This window comes from Mauremys mutica, chromosome 5 (genome assembly GCF_020497125.1).
Source record: "Mauremys mutica isolate MM-2020 ecotype Southern chromosome 5, ASM2049712v1, whole genome shotgun sequence".
Taxonomy (NCBI): Eukaryota; Metazoa; Chordata; order Testudines; family Geoemydidae; genus Mauremys; species Mauremys mutica.
Genome location: NC_059076.1, coordinates 35,017,499 through 35,034,377, shown reverse-complemented (window position 1 = coordinate 35,034,377; position 16,879 = coordinate 35,017,499). Strand labels below are relative to the sequence as shown.

At 42.7% G+C, this 16,879-nt stretch overlaps 1 protein-coding gene across 1 annotated transcript in view; it reads left to right on the top strand.

The window, feature by feature from the left end:
* The window catches only part of HADH (hydroxyacyl-CoA dehydrogenase), a 35,817-nt gene that overhangs the window by 3,192 nt on the left and 15,746 nt on the right, over nucleotides 1–16,879 (top strand). Inside the window, exons 2-4 of the mRNA XM_045018478.1 lie at nucleotides 3,678–3,806; nucleotides 9,440–9,597; nucleotides 16,631–16,757. Coding sequence (XP_044874413.1) covers nucleotides 3,678–3,806; nucleotides 9,440–9,597; nucleotides 16,631–16,757 — 414 coding nt within the window. The remainder of the gene's footprint in view (nucleotides 1–3,677; nucleotides 3,807–9,439; nucleotides 9,598–16,630; nucleotides 16,758–16,879) is intronic.

Here is a 16,879-nt window from a genome sequence, read left to right as displayed (position 1 = left end):
AACAGGCATGGTTCTTGACAGGGACCCTGGCATGCAGGAATCCAAGTCCTCAGGGTGAAGGGATGCTTTGAGTGTCTTTGCTTCCTTGTGCTCACTGCATCCTATTGTAATTATAAATATGGGGTTATTCCAGAGTCAGGGTGACTGTGGTACTGCCTGGGAGCAACACTTCATTTTTTTTAATTTGCAGTGACATTTTTTTTCTTTTAAGGCTTTGGAAGATGCCTTCTTTTAAACCTTTCTGTACGTACTGCGAGTGGGGGAGGTTGGCTGTTGCTCAAGTATAGGTGTGACATACAGTACAATCCAGACTAAGGAGCATCTGTGTCACCCCTGCCCTGCAACCTTGGTTGCCTTGCAGTACCTTGCTTTACAATACCTCACAAACAGCCTTCCAGCATGCATGCCCCACCCTCAGTGTCTGTGCAGTTGCAGCCTACTGACTTCACTTGGGTTACACTCTTGCTTTCACTAGCCTTGGTTATACTGCAGGGTAATCCCAACACACCCCTAGTCCTCGATTTTCCCACAGAAATACATGTCTTGTACTCCCCAGCCCTCTCCTGGACAATACAAGTTATATTAAGCCTGTTATTCCTTTAATAGAAATAATATGCACACAACTTGTCACCCCAAATGGAGTTTCCCACACACTTCAATTTAAACACACTGGATTCGATAAAACAATAACATTTGTTTATTAACTACACAGAGAGAGATTTTTAAGTGTGTAGAAGTAATGAGGCATAAAAGTCAGAATTGATTACAAGAAAAATAAAGAAAAAATGCTATTGATGCCTAATTTAACAAACTGTTAAATTAAAAAATGTTTTCTCACCACATGCTTTCAGTAGTCTTACTGATCAAACTTCGTATATCAGGACATCCTCCCCCCCCTCCCCCCGTCCAACAGCTGTTTTGTCCCTTCAGGTGCAGTGAACTGATGGGTAGGGGGTGGGTGGTCCCTTGGCGTGTTTCTCCCTCCTTTTTATAGTCTCACACACACTCTCTCTCTTCCTCTTCCAGCTCAGTACCAGGAGGCAAAAAGTTTGTGGAAGGATGTTCCCTGCTGCTTTTTTCTCAGCTGTTGAGCTTCCTTTGTTTCCGTTCCTGCTTGATGCCTCTGTTTACTGCTTAAATGCAAATTAAGCAGGGCACATATTCCTTTGTTTAGGACAAACTTGTTTCTCAACTTCTGTTTGGAACATGTGTTAATAACACAGTGGAATCTTGTAACTTCACATGCAGTGTTGCCACAAATATTTTACCATTACAATAATGACCAGCAAATTGAGTTTTTAAATAATACTCAAAAGATACGATTTGTACAAAGATTATTACAATAGTGTGTAGGGCAGTGGTTCTCAACCTGTAGCCCAGGCAGTCAGTAGCTGCGGCCCATGTGACACACTCAGGGCCTTGCAGGTAGTACACCTCTACCTCGAAATAACGCAGCCCTCAGGAGCCAAAAAATCTCACCATTTTATAGGAGAGACTGTGTTATATCAGGGTAGAGAGAGGAACCGCTTCCTGCCCCAGTTCACCTCTGCTTCCTCCCTGAGCTCACTGCCGCTCCTCTGCTTCTCCCTCCCTCCTTCCCTTTCAGGCTTGCTGCACCAATCAGCTGTTTGGCCCGGCAAACCTGGAAGGGCGGGGGGAGAAGCGGAGCGGTGGCAGTGTGCTCAGGGGAGGAGATGGAGATGAGCTGGAGTGGGGAGCGATTCTTCTGCACCCCCCCTTATTTGCTCCCCCCCAGCTCACCTCTGCTCCGCTTCTCCCACGAGCGCCGAGGAACCGCTTGCGGTAACATGAATTCAGATATAACGAGGTAAAGCAGCCCTGTTCCCCACAGCGCTGCTTTACTGCTTTATATCCAAATTCACGTTATATTGGACAACATTATATCAGGGTAGAGGTGTATGTATATTGTGTGGATGCAGCCCACATAACACAGAGAGAGCTGCATATGCAGTCCAAAATGGTAAATAAGTTGAGAACCACTGGTGGAGGGTGTGAATACAAGAGTACATTCTGTCACAATAGGATTAGGAACAGGGATTTTTTATTCTATTCCTGATTTTGCCACATGGACCTTGCGTGACTTCAGGCAAGTCACATTCCTTTCTGCCAGTTCCTCATGTAAAATAGGGACAGTGCTACTTGACTCTCAGGGTTGTCTTGTTTCTTATTGACCATTTGTAAAAAGCTTGGCTTCTTGGATGGAAAGTACTATTAGTGCAATGTTACTACAGTAAACTGACCAGCACCTCTTCCTGTTTTTCTTCTCTTTTTTGAAAGAAGAAACTGTGAATGTGGCTGTGGTCGGAGTGAGGGCCTGAAAGAGGTGGTAGTCTTTTTAATAACTCCCTTCTCTCTAGTAGTCTCTGCCACCTGCTGTATTTTAGCATAGCACCCTAGAAAACAATAAACTAGTTCAAGGGAATTTTTGTTGCATCATTTCTTTGTCCAAGTTGGAAGCACTACTTTGTTCAGCACCATATAGAAAGACTAAACAAAAGACAGGGAATACATAGTTATAGCACATTGCAATGCAGCCCTGTAGAACGGTGATTTTCAACCTTTTTACATTTGTGGACCCTTTAAAAAATTTCAAATGGAGTGCGGACTCCTAGACGTGATCCGTAGTGCAGCCACTGATGTAGAATGTTATAACCATCTTTTATCCTTGACCATCAGTATGGTGCCTCCTAACTGCACTTTTTCTTCATACCATCCTTGTACTACTTGTTTTGGTGTACAAGTAATTTGCAATAGATGAAATGTGAAGGGAGGAATTGTCTCTCAAGCCTGATAAATTACAATATATAGAATTTTTGAAATCTTACACCATGGCTGTGGTGGAAATAAGGAAAGCAGTCTTGTCTTCCACTGTGTCACTCATATCTATGAAATCTTGATCAACTGAGATATTCCAGGTGGTGGAAAAAGCTTATACAGAACTAAAGGCCAAAAGAAATGTGTGTAACTTAAAAAAAAAAAATTCCAGTGAAAACAGATGTTTGAGCAAATTAATGTTTCCTAGCAGAGTTTGCAACCCAACAGTGCAGCACTGTATTAGTGCTTAGAAACCTGCAGATTAAAGCAACTAATATTTTTCATTGTCCAACATGAGAAGAATGAAAATGCATAAACAATGAATAGTGATCAAAGCCCCCCGCCCCCACAGCACACCTTTCAAGATCATGTGGTGTACTTCATCCAGTGCCCAAAAAACTATGTGGGTGAAATCTGACAATCAGTATGCCCTTAGAGGAACCATCACAGAAAAATGTGTCTTGTATATCCTGGGACCAACACAGCTGCAACATCACTGCAAATAAATAATGAAGTAGCATAGATAGTAAAAAGCTGACTTTTTAAGATTGAGTTGTAATAATCTGAGCTGTATGTAACATACGAAAGAACATTAGGCGTATTTTTAAGATTTTAAGCTGACAAGTCTCTCTTTTTTAATATTGTTTATAGATGAGCCAATATTTAGGTGCCACATACAAAATCAAGATTATCTGAGATGAACTCAGTTCTCTTTATCCTATAGAGTAACTGCTTAATTTAATTTTCTCCCCTCCCCTTCCTCATTTTTCCTCCTATTAGCCCAATTGACTTGTCTCTTTGACATTCTTAATAGCTCCTTTCTTCCCCTTCCTTCTCCCCAGGTTGCTGCAGCAACTGGTCACACTGTGGTGTTAGTGGACCAGACAGATGAAATCCTGAAGAACTCCAGGAAAGGGATTGAGGATAGTTTGAAAAGAATGACAAAGAAGATGTTTGCAGACAAGCCTGAGGTGACATCTTGGTATTTATAAACACTAGACAAACTTTATGGAATTTGATAGAATTACTATTTTAATGTTGTGATCGTTGGCAATTAGTGCACAGATGAATACAGGAGAATCAGATTGGTAGAATAGTATTAAAAATGCATTCAAAAAGCTAGGAAATAAGAAGTTAAAATATTTTCAGGGTTTTTTTGATCGGGAAAGTTGGTGCATCGTGTCTTTTTCTGGTTTTTCAGATTGTAGTCTTAAATGACAGATTAACTTCAAAAGCTGGGAAGCCTTTGAAAACTAAGGTTATAGCTCAAAGTTTAAGTGGTACATTATTTATCCTTATCTAATAGTAAGGTTTCTTTAAACCATCGTAAAGTGCTATACACCAACTTCACCCAAAAGCAGAAATTACGGAATTGTAATTATACCATTTAAGGAACCTCAGATAGATTTGCTTTAGTCGCTGCATGGGGGAAGGGGAGAAGCATAGCTTTGCATTTTACGGCAGACATCTGTTCTCCCTTTGTATCAGGATCACAGCTTACCCAAAAATGGTGGGCATAACTAATGTGCTTGAAATAATTGCTGGCTTTGAAAGAGTGGGCTTTCCAAACTGTACTGGGGCTATTGATGGCACTCATATGTCCATAATGTGCCCTCCACCGGGAGCAGATGAATATGTCAACCCAAAAGGTAATACTCCATTGTTCTGCAGGCCTTGGTCAACCACAGAGACAGGTTCCTGGATACTGTGAGATGTACTGGTTCTGCGGAGATGCCATGAACACTGTGAGATAGCAGGGTTCTGTGGAGATCAGGCACTTACCATTTTGGACAAGTGGGAACCATGTACCTCCCAAATTGTTATCAGTGGGGTCTCAGTGCCCCCTGTTATATTAGGAGACCTTGTATACCCTCTTCTACCATGGTTCATGAAACTATGCCCTAGGGTTAGAGGACTTGGCAAAAGAAGGTTCAGGAGTTGCTGGATGGTGCTGGAGTGTGCATTTGCAGACTCAAAGCAAGATGGGACTAGAATCATGGAACCATAGGGTTAGAAGGGACCAAAACGGTCATCTAGTCTGTCTGTAAAAACATTTGGATGTCAGTGTTGTCAGTGCCATCCATATTATTGTGTCCTGTTGTCCGCTGCACGATTTCTGCAAGGCGAAATGGAGAATGTTTTCACCTGAAGTGGACTCAGGATACTGCTGGTTTGTAAGCCTGGTACAGACAAGTAGACAATGCACCTGCCACTACTGAGGTTGGATCTGGACAGGCAAGGGAAATCAGAGATGCCTTGTTTGTTCACAGGGTGCAATGCATGAGAGGATGTGATTTTTAACATGCTAACGAACGGGGCACATTGCAGCTTATGTGCCACTGCTTTATTGTATGTAGGCATTAAGCTACTGCTATATTATGGATTTTGATTCTTCTGGATTTAATAAATCCTTTGGCTAGAACATTGAGACATTATTTTTGCAACCAAAATAGTTTATTGAAAAATATTCATTCCAATTACATTGAAAAATCCTTGGCATCCCAGCTGCCATCAAAAAACCAAAACAAACGAACAACCACACCAAAAGAGCAGAATAGGCAAACAGCCAGCCAGAAGTGGCAAACTGTATAAGTTCAACCACCATGGTTGTACCGGTAGTGAAACTGAATGTCTCTTGTGTGTGTGTTCTCCTTTGCCCTGGTGGAGTGTGTTGTGTTGGATGTCTGTAGATGTAGTGTTCCGTGAGTGGTTCATGGCCCACTGAACCCCTGAATTCTCCAGTGGCTGTACAGGCTGCAGGAAGTGGTAGCATGATGGGGATTCTGTGTTTGCTGGAGCTGGGACTTGCTGCCTGGTGGCTATGAGCAGGGGCGGCTCTAGGAATTTGGCCGCCCCAAGCAGTCATGCCTGCGGGAGGTGTATCGGAGCCGTGGGACCAGCGGACCTCCCGCAGGCATGACTGCGGAGGGTCCGCTGGTCCCGTGGCTCCAGTGGACCTCCCGCAGCTGTGGAGGGTCCGCTGGTCCCGCGGCTCCGGTGGAGCATCCGCAATCATGCCTGCGGGAGGTCCACCTGAGCCGCGGGACCAACGGACCTCCCGCAGGCATGACGGCGGAAGATCCGCCGGACCCGCCCTGCCGGCAAAATGCCGCCCCAAGCGCGCGCTTGGCGCGCTGGGGTCTGGAGCCGGCCCTGGCTATGAGTGCAAGCAGCCTCTCACACGGGTCCTTCTCCCTCAGTTTCTGTTCATGATCAAGGAACGATGTCTCCACTTTCTCTCCCAACTTGTCTCCCTCCCTCCCTCTCTGAACCTTCCAATCCTCCTTCCCTCTCTGGAAGACCAGTTGCTCATCGTCAGCTCCCCAAGACATCTAGTTTAATGCCTGTCCAACAGAGGTGGAAAGGCCTGCTGCGGAAATGAAAGTGCATTATTTTGTGTCCATTGGACAGGGAGGAAAGAAAGCAATCCCTTGCCCCTTTTTACATTCTGCATTATGGCAAGACTACAAGCTGATACTTTTATCTCCTTGGTGGTGGTATTTATATTATTGTTCATTCTTTATTCACTGGCCTGTTAAGAAGCTCTAGCCAGCTACATTTCCAGCCCAGATACATTATAGTAAGAATTGCATATTAGAGTCAATTAAAAATCCTCTTAAAAAATTTCACCTGTGGCTGGGGAGTGGAGCGGGTCTTCATGCCAAAGGGCCTGTTATAAATGTCTATTTTAACATTATTTCAGGCTAAGTAAGCCTTAGAAGACATACATCTGCCAGAGGGATCTATTATTGCAGGCCAGCGGAGGAATACCACTCCTCTATGCAAAGGAGATTTTTCAGTGTCGGGTGACTGAACAGCATGTCTATGAAAGGAATGGGCTAGTGAGCTACAGAGTTGGCTGTAAGAAGTGTGCCCTGCCCTGGAATCTGACCAGCCATATAGTTTCTGCTGCATGAAAAGTTTTCAAGCACTTACCAGCCAGGAGTGAGTGAAAATTCTGGCAAAAATCAGTAAGATGCTGAACCAGGATGGAAATGCTTTATAGCTATGGAACAGGCCACCTTCCGCTGCCACTTCCACCCTGGACTATGTTGGACAGCATGCTACGAGTGGACAGGGACCCAGGCAACAAAATACAGCCACTGCAGCCATTAGGACTGGTAATTCAAACAGAGACCTGCACCAGTGCAGGCAGCGATGAAACTCAAAACAACATAGCACTACGTGGTGAAATATGCACCCACGCTTGCTGAGATTATTACCCCTTTTCTAACAATAACCATACAACCAGTAAAAAGCTATCGCTAGCTGCTTGTTTTAATTTTTTTCCTTTCCTGACATCCATCAATAATCCCACATGGAATTGAGGGGTGGGTGGGGAAATGGCCTGGCTTGTGGTCTCAGGTTACATACTCCCTGTATGTGATTTTTCTCTATAATAATAATTGTATTGGTCATAGCCTGGAAATCTCTCCCACTTGTTCTAATAACCAAGATTTTGGGTGCCATTTACCAGACTACAACTCCTGCTGCATTGTCACTTCCTCTCCTGGCTGTTCCATCCCCATCCCCAAACAGTCACTGTGAATATGGGCCCAGGATGTCCCCTAATTGATCCAGACCCGATGCCAGCACCCTGCTGTGTTCGGGGTTTTGCTCCTGTGACTCTAGTGGTGTCCCTTTCTCTGCCTCCAGGATTCTAAGCATATCAGCCTGACTCAGGAGACAGGATTGTAGACTCTGTACTGGGGTTGGTTCCCAGCTTCTGGTTGAATTCCTTGTAATAAAAGTGGCCAGGGAGTTCCCTGGCTGACCATTCCCATCCTTTGCTTTGCAGTAGATGATCTTGAGGTGCATGATTTACACTCATCACTGGACAGTGGTCTGGTTGAGCCCCGACTCTGTCAAGCTCCTGTGCTGGTTTTTGTTGCTTTTCCCAAAATCTTGAGCCTTGCGGTCCTCACACCATAGACTGACAAGAAACCTGGCATGGACTTCTCTCTGCTTTTTGGACAAGCAAGGCTCAGCTGTGTTTGAAGTTGGGCAGTTTGCATGCAGTGAAGAGTTAAATGTAGAGCAGCTGCATTTGAACTAACAGGTTGCTTTCAATGCATGGGGGGTGAGTGAGAAGTTGGGAGGTAGAAGAGCTGGAGCATACAGACCCCAGGAATTGTGGGATCACATTGGTGGTTTATCAGAACACAAGCACCACAACACGTGTTTTAGCTATGTCCTCACTGCAAAGTGAGAAGGCTGGGACATAGGCTACAGCATGACACTTTTATCTGTGCCCCTGCATGAGCCAGCAAGCCTGTGTTCTGAGGCGGTAACAAGCATAGGTTAGAAGGCTCTGTGTGTGGATGGTAGGGAGGTTGGGTTTAAGCATGTGTCAGAGCCCATGTCTACACTATCATGTAGACATGCCCATGGCAGGAATAAGGTCTTGTCTGCATGGGGAAATTTACCAACATAAAAATACCAGTATAATTATATAGCTATAGGGCTTGTCTACATTACCCGCAGGATTGATGGGCAGCAATCCATCCAGCGGGGGTCGATTTATCATGTCTAGCGCTCTCCTGTCAACTCTGGTACGCCACCAGCGCAAGAGGTGCAGGCAGAGTCGAAGGGGGAGCATCAGCTGTCAACTCACTGCATGTAGTTGAAGTTGCATAACTTAGGTCGATCTCTCCCCCCTCCCCCGCCCGGTAGACCAAGCCATAGTTGTAGCAGTATAATTCCCTGTAGGAACACTATTCCAGAATAAGGAGTGCCTTTTTCCGATTTAGCTTATGCTGCTCTGGAACTGGTATAAGTTAAATTGGGAACAGGCACTCCTTATTCTGGAATACAAGTGTCCACATGAAGAGTTATACCAGCATAACTATCGCTGTATAATTATAGTAGTATAGTGATGCTGGTAAATTTCCCTGTGTAGACAAGTTCTGAGACCCCAAAATGTAGTGTACAAGTGTCTGTTTTCAGCTGTATGGCGTCTCCATTCTCTCTTGTTTAAAAAGCCTGTCTTTGTATTTGATCTGTCCTCATAAACTCTGTCAGTGATTAACAGCTTTGGCAGTCACAAAAGAGATTCAAAATTTTGTGCCCATTCCCAGGAGAACTCTAATACATTGAATGTTGCCTGTAAGCCATTTCATTCCCTGAGGTGTCCGTGAAGGGCTTTGAATTATAACAATGAGCTGTGAAACCAGATAGCTCACTTATGGAAGGAAAAACAATATAATGGTTTAAAACCGAAGAAGTCCATTTTCACTGAGGGCAGTCAGGATTCTCCTGGGACAGTATTGAAGTGATAAGTCAGTTGTTTACTGGAACTGTCATTCTGAAGGTTGAAATAAAGGGTGGGGTGGAGAACAGTCATCTTAAAAGAATGAAATAAAGGCTCTCTTGCTTGTGAGAAGACTTGAGTTGCTGTGAAAGTTTAGTCCATCTGTGGAAGTATAGTACCCTCATAAACTTAAAGCTTTCTAATTGATCTGGAAATATAGTGCAAGTTATAACGCCTAATATTTTTAAGGCTCAAAAAAGCGACCAATGAAATAAATTGACCTATGAGAACTTTCATACCAAAGAAACGAAACCTTTTAGAAATAGGTTTTGTGACTTCTGTTTTACCTTTCAGGCTGCTGCTCAGTTCATTGAGAAGACCTTAAAGAACCTAACAGTGAGCACAGACCCAGTAGCAGTGGTACACAGCACCGACCTTGTGATTGAGGCCATTGTGGAGAACCTGCAAGTGAAAAATGATCTCTTCAAGAGACTGGACAAGTTTGCTCCAGAGTATGTATGATTAAAGCACAATGAACTGGAATCCATCACCACTTGTCTCATCTCTTAAGTTGTTTTGAAATGTATAGCTAGTATCTTTTTCTTTAAATGACAGTTTTGTGTCATTTTCTTAGCTTCTACACTTAAGCAAGAAGCTTTTCTTAGGCTCCCTTTCACTCCAGACTATCACGTGATATGGAGTATTTGACATGCCAATTGCTGATTTTCTGAACACATGGCAAGTGTAGTTACCCAATTTATTTTCATATGTTATGCCTCATTCAAGGGATTTTGTGGTATGCCTAGGCAGAAAATGAGTTCATCGCAAATTCCTTCTGTTCCGTGGATTTGTAGTATACTTTTCCATGTCATGTTAAGGGTCTCTTTGTTTTAATTGTTCCAACAATATGTTTTTCAAGTCGAAGAGAAACATTAGGCCTGGGCTTTTCTTTTTCTGTGGCAGTGGTTTTAGGGTTTTGTTTATAACTTTTTAATACTGACAGTTGGTTAGCATGGCAGCCAGCAAACCAAAAGATGTAATTGTCCAACTTATTTCTATGTAGTATTTTATACACATTCCATCTTTCACCCCAATATTCGTCACAAATTTTATGCATACAGCACCAGTGCAATTCAGAATTCTTTCCCTCCCCCTATTAAAATAGGAATTGACCTCTAAGGGGAACAAAGGGCGCACAGTTCTCCAATCTGAGTTTGGTGAGCAAAGATTAAAAAAATACAGAGAACCCACTGAACCAATTAGAATGAATTATTTAACTAAAATCCCACCCCTCCCCCTTTCAACTCTTCACACCAAAGAGGTTTAATCTTTATTGGTGCTATAGAAATGGAGATCTGACAGGCCCTGTCCTAAAATGGAAAATATTATCAATTACTTTGTCATGCTGATAAATAATCAATCAAGGAGGCTGCAGAGGTGAGAATCATGATTCCAAACCCATTTTGTCATGTGCTTTTCAAAAACAGCTGCAGAAGTTCTGATCAGTAAAGGATTAGCAAAAGTCTGAGTTGCATTTAGGCAGCCTGTATGCTCTGAGATAAACATCACTCACATACAGTGGCTGGGGCAGGTACCAGCACTCATACAAATATTGTTGGTACCACTGAGCTGTAATCCTGCATTAAGGTGGTTGAACTAGAAGTATCTGTGCAAGCCCTAACCCAAATATACCCACAGAATGGTAATTTAAAGTTCTCCTGACACAGCTCTTGATAGGATTATTATACAGATTGTACTAAGTGCATACAATAAGTCAGTTCCAGTCTGTGGTATTTAAATCAAGTGGGGCCCAGGGTGAAGATGTGAGATTTCCCTGCATCTAGTGGCGATGACTTCCTCCTTCCGCTCTTCCTAGGTACAGCTAACCATCCAGGGTAGGGTGACATTTTATTGTGTGGCTCACAAAGTTATATGTTAATACAGTCCAGATTCCACCAACTGGCAAGTATGGGAGGGCAAGAAATTCCCCAGGGAGGAGACTTCCTTACAGAATCCCTCCCCCCCTTTAAAAAGCTCTATCCCTTTCCTGCTCCTCTGCGAATTATTCAGCTCAGGCTATGGAGAAGTGTTTGTATTTGGGAAAGATTGTCTACCTGGATAAGTACCCAGGATCAAATAATTTTGTTTGTATTATAAAGATAGCGTAACAGTTGTAATGAAGGTATAGAGTGTGCGCTAAATTCAGGAAATATGCTAAGTGGTTGAGGCACTCTGTGTAAAAAATAAAATAAAATTAATATGTTAGCACAGTATTTACTAACTGCTCTCATTCTTTCCACCAGCAGTGGTGGCTGCGTATTATATGTTTAAACATTATGTAGCATGGGATGCCTAGCTCTCTCTACTGAGGTTTAAGGTAGTGATCTATGACTTCTCATGTGGAGAGAATGAATGGTAAGAGGGAAGCAAACATATCTCTCTGATGGGTCACTAAATGCATATCTGTAAATGCTGACAACTACTGCATTTTCCTACTATGTATTTTGATTGATATTAGGCTTTTATTTTCATTATGGGTGTGAGGTGGGTTGTGAAGGAAAGAAAGAAGATCCTCCTGCCCCCACGCCTTCTTCAAATTGGCACAGAAATCGAAGGATGGTGGTGGTAGGGATTTATGTTACTGCTAAGTCTCTTTTCCCCACTGGCTCAACAAAGTGATAGGATTGTAGCCAAAAAGAATTCTAATATATTCCCTACCCTAGAATGAAGAATTTTGCTTTTATGTTTATTTCTCCATCTTCCTGTGCCTTCCCCATAGCTTGGAATAATGTTGGGGCCCCATGCCCCGTATGTGCACATACCCACAGAAGAGCTGCTAGTGGAAAGGAGACAGGTTCCTAAGTTGTTTTCTTTTTTCTCCCTCCATTAACTACCCATAAGCTTAATTGGCTTAAGAGCTGGTGAGATGGATTTGGATGGATTTAAGAGTGAATGAGGTTTGGGGTTAGCTGACTCCTCTCCCTTTCTTCTTGCAGGTCATGTATGTTGCTGTATGCCAGGTGGAAGGTTGGGTCTTTCCTTGTAACCCAAACCACTGGCAGTGGCAAATCTGGGTGGGGTCAGAGCTGAGACTCCTGCTCAGCAAATGTAGTGACAGCTCCTTGTGGAGGCACTCTGAGCTGTGCAGTGTTGGAGGGTGTGCCAGGTGCGGTCTCCTACAGCTTTTCCCTCAGAACTCCAGCCTGCTAGTAATTAGCCAAAGCACTGAGCAGCGTCAGCCCTGCATGGAGATAGCAGCCTATTCTCCCTTATCAGAAGAATCCTTGAACCATGGAAGCTATTGAAAATATACCTAATCCCTGTGACAGTGCAGCTAAAACCCTGACTGATCCATTCACAATTTTTCTCTTTGGCAAGGGGTGGTACAGACCTTCCTCCCCAAAAATATCTGTAGCTTGCTTAGGTTGAAGTGAAGACCAAGTATTGTATAGGTCGGTTTGAGCTAGAACTGAAAACTTATTTCAAGTAAGTAAGCTCAAGTAGCATTTCAGCTTATTGTTCAGAAAACTGTTTGAGTTGACTTAATAAGTTACTTATTGTACTTTCCTGCCCTTACCTCCATTTAGTATGCAGAAGCAGGTATATGTCTGTATTCTACACAGTAAATTTAGTTAACTTTATAGCTGTGATTGCTACAAGAAATATAACCCTTGTGCAGAACACATAATGAGCCCCAGCCTATTTCCTTCCTCCTCCATCCTCATCTTAAAGAAATGAGATGGAAAAAACCCCAAATCCCTCTGTGTGGAGGGCAAAGTTTTCTACATTGTTTCTTGTGTCCAGACTCCTTGGAAAATCTTTGTGCCAGGTGAATTGTTTTCTACTGTTGAAGGCTTAGGGTTCACAGGAGGGGAGCCTGCTGCTGTGAACCTTCTCAGAAACTTGTAGAAGTAAATTGGCTTATAGCTCAGCCAAGTTAGTGAGCTTTAAGCAGATTTGCTTCTACAATCATAAGTCTTTAAGGAGCTCAAATAAGGTGGGGCTGCCTCTATCTCCCTGTGGTGATGCTAAGCTACATTAAGCTACCTGGCAGCCCCACGCAGTTCACTACTTTGTGGAGTTGCTGAACTCTGTTGCAGTGGGGGGGAGGGAGTCAGCCTTGCCAACTCTCCATTTGTATAGCTTAATACTTTTGCAGGGGAATGAAAGCTGCATGGGGCAAACAGGTAGTCCGTGGGAATTTAGCATCCCCAGAGAGCACTGGGGAATGGAGGTAGCTATTGTCCCTGCTGACTGCATGAAATTTTATGCTTGTAGATACAAATTGACTTAAACTAAGCCAGTTAAGTGCTTTAACAGTACAGAAGTTTTGTACAAGTACAACTCAAAGCACTAAATCTGCACCCAGCAAGCTGAAGGGGCTCTGGCTGCAGCTGTCACCCATGGTTTCTATTTCAGCCTAGGTGAATCATGCCACTGATTTGTATGCATAGCACTCTGCATTCTTATGCCACCTTCCATCTGAGGATTTGCTGGCACTTTACAGACATTAATGAATTTACCCTCCCAGCAGCACAGGAAATAGAGAAGTGTAATTACTTCCTGGGGCTTTGCCTAATTGTGTTTGCAGGTTATCTTGTTTTCAGTATTACATTTGAGAATCCTCTTACTATTTGGAAATGTATTTATGATGCCTCCTCTTCATAAGTAATCAGTGACCCTGGGTAATGTCTCTGGGTTTGATTTTCAGCATAGTGTTATGGATGGGTTCCCCTCCTTATGCACTGCATGTCCTACTGTCATTGACTCAGTTCCTGTCCTGCTCTAAATAGACCAGTGTAGGATTTTCATGTCATTTCCTGCATTCATTATTATGTGTGCATTTAATTTATGTTGCTCCTACTTTAGACAGGAGTATCAGTCATCGGATAGTGAGAATTCTTCATTATTTCTTTTCCGGAGAGCCCCCCTGCCTTTTCTGTCTGCCTCCCTAACTGTACACTGCCAATTTCTGTGCAGTGGGCATTGCATATCATTTCTGTTGATCCAGGTTTTATCTTTCTGTTAAGGCAGCAACCTCAGCCGGGAGCTGGCTAGTGTCTGGATTGTGGTTTGTATTCTGAAATTGTGTTACAAAACTGGCCAGAAGGAGGAATTCTTTCATCCACAACTTCAGCATTTAAAAAAAATGGAGCTGGACAGTGTAGGTAACTTCACTGGAAGGCTATATTTTTTTCTCGTCTTTTGAGTTTTGAGATTCTGTATAATTCTTCTTCGGGCCCACTAGGTGGCACTGCAGGCAAGCACACCTGATGCCAAAATATTTCATTAGGGGTTTGTCAGTATTTCCATTTACTAAATGCTATTTTCAAAGGTTGTAAAACTTTGCTCAATGCTGGAACTTTGACTTTGAGTTCCAAGTCATGGAGGCGCTTATCCTCTATCTAAATTTGGTTTAAACAAGTTTATTGGTTTAAATAGATAATGTGGGCAAGGCACTCTCGGATACAATCTAGCTTTAATGAGGATTTTTTCCAAATTGTATTTATAGAACAATGCAAAGCTTTAATTTAACAGTAAGGTTCTGATTTTTACCCACAGAAGTGGGCATTTCAGAGATTAGAAGCTTAAGTAAAAAATTCGGATCATGCAACCATTAGTTTGTGAGAGAGAATCTTGTCTGTTAGGTTTGTTTAAGTATTTGAGACACTTCTGGATGGAAGTTCATTGGAAGCAATGGTGAACATTCTGAATAGGGTGGGTCATGAATTGTTGTTGTCCTTCATATTCTTTGACCTTTGGAAATCTTAACTACTGATATCAGAATTGTGGGTGAAAAACATTCTTTCAGTGCCCCGCCCCAGAATAATCTAAGGGCTTGTCTACACAGTGCATTAGTCTGCCTAGAGAGGTGTAAATGCTAATGTGCATTAGCATGTTGCATACTAACTGGCCTATGCGGACCCTGCTGGCACTCACTAAAAGTTCCCTAGTGCGCGTTAAGGTGCACTAGCATGGTGCACTCCTTACACTAGAATTTACATCCCACTACTGTGGACTAGTGCACTGTGTGGACAAGCCCTAAGGCTTGTTTTGTGGTGCTGTTGCCAGGGAGAAGTGATTAAAGGATAGCTGGGGAGATGTGTAGGTAAGTTTTTTAGAGACACACTTGTGATTGTCATACAAATTCAGATATTGTACATGAAATAAAAATGCAGCGGCTTTCACAGTCTCTTTTTACGTAACAATTGTTTTTCTAACCCCTCAAGATCTGTGATGCTCTCCTGACTCAAGGAAGAAACAGTTTCTCCAAAGCTTTTTCCTGTCCCAGAACATAGTTATAGCTAAGTGAACTATGGTACATAACAACATTTGACTGACTCCAGGGGATGTTTTTCTGCGAGGGAGTCTGGTTAGAACAGGCAGCTGGAAGTAAGGACTTCATTCCTGACTTTGCCACTGACTTGTGTGACCTAGAGCAAGTCACTTAATTTTTCTCTTCCTCAGTTTCCCCAACAGTAAAATAAACCTTATCTATCTAACAGGTGTTGTGAGGCTTAATAATTGAAAAATGCTCTGAAATCTCATTAACAGAAGGTAATATATGAATTATTTAAATTTAAGAACTGGTTTATGCCAATGGATGGATTTCCTTCCCTTGCCATTATAAATCTTAAAAAAACACCCCACCAACCACGTATCTGGATATGGTCCTGTCTGCCGAATGACTGTGCTGTATGCAGCAATTCTTGTCTCTTTGTGGCATCTCTGTTTTCCTGCTCTACTTTTCGCTTTTGCAATATATCTGCTGTCTAGATCTGTCAGTGTATACCAGGGGTAGGTAACCTATGGCACAGGTGCCAAAGGCGGTACACGAGCTGATTTTCAGTGGCACTCACACTGCCCGGGCCTGGCCATGTTCCAGGGGGCACTGCATTTTAATTTAATTTTAAATGAAGCTTCTAAAACATTTTAAAAAACCTTATTTACTTTACATACAGCAATAGTTTAGTTATATATTATAGATTTACAGAAAGAGACCTTCTAAAAATGTTAAAATGTATTACTGACATGTGAAACCTTAAATTAGAGTGAATAAATGAAGACTCGGCACACTGCTTCTGAAATGTTGCCGACCCCTGGTGTATACTGTAAAAAGATTATTGGCAAAAATTTTCAAAAGCTAGGCTCCTAGATCTGAATTTTCCTGAAATAAGAGATTTGTGATGGGGACTACAAAACTTTTCTACTTTTAATGAAAAAAAAACACCACTTTTCTTGATCCAGTGAGGTGACCTATATATTCTTCTTGGAGTTAAGAATTCATACAGCTTTCAGAGACAAGCTTAACTATTGGTCATTGCGGTGCTATTTTGTATGCTGTGGAAAGCAGTGAAGGGTAGTGTCAGCTATGTATGACGGGGTACTTTTAAAAACACTTGGCCTACCATAGGCTAGCTGAAAAAAAAAGACACTCCTGATTAGCCACTGAATGCCCATAGCAAGTCTGTTGATCTTTAGGGCACAGACCTTGTTCACAAAGATAGCTGTCATTTACACAATCCTCACTTCCTTTCCCCACAGAAACACAATATTTGCGAGCAACACTTCGTCTTTGCAAATAACAGACATAGCGAACTCCACCACCAGGCAGGACCGCTTTGGTGGCCTCCATTTCTTTAACCCAGTGCCTTTGATGAAGCTTGTGGAGGTAAGTGTTTGATAGTATTCTGATGATAAATATTATAGCATGGCAATATACTTGCACTTCACTGAGAGTTCATTAAAGTGATGTATCCCAGCGTGCAGCCCTCCATACCAGGAGGAGCTACT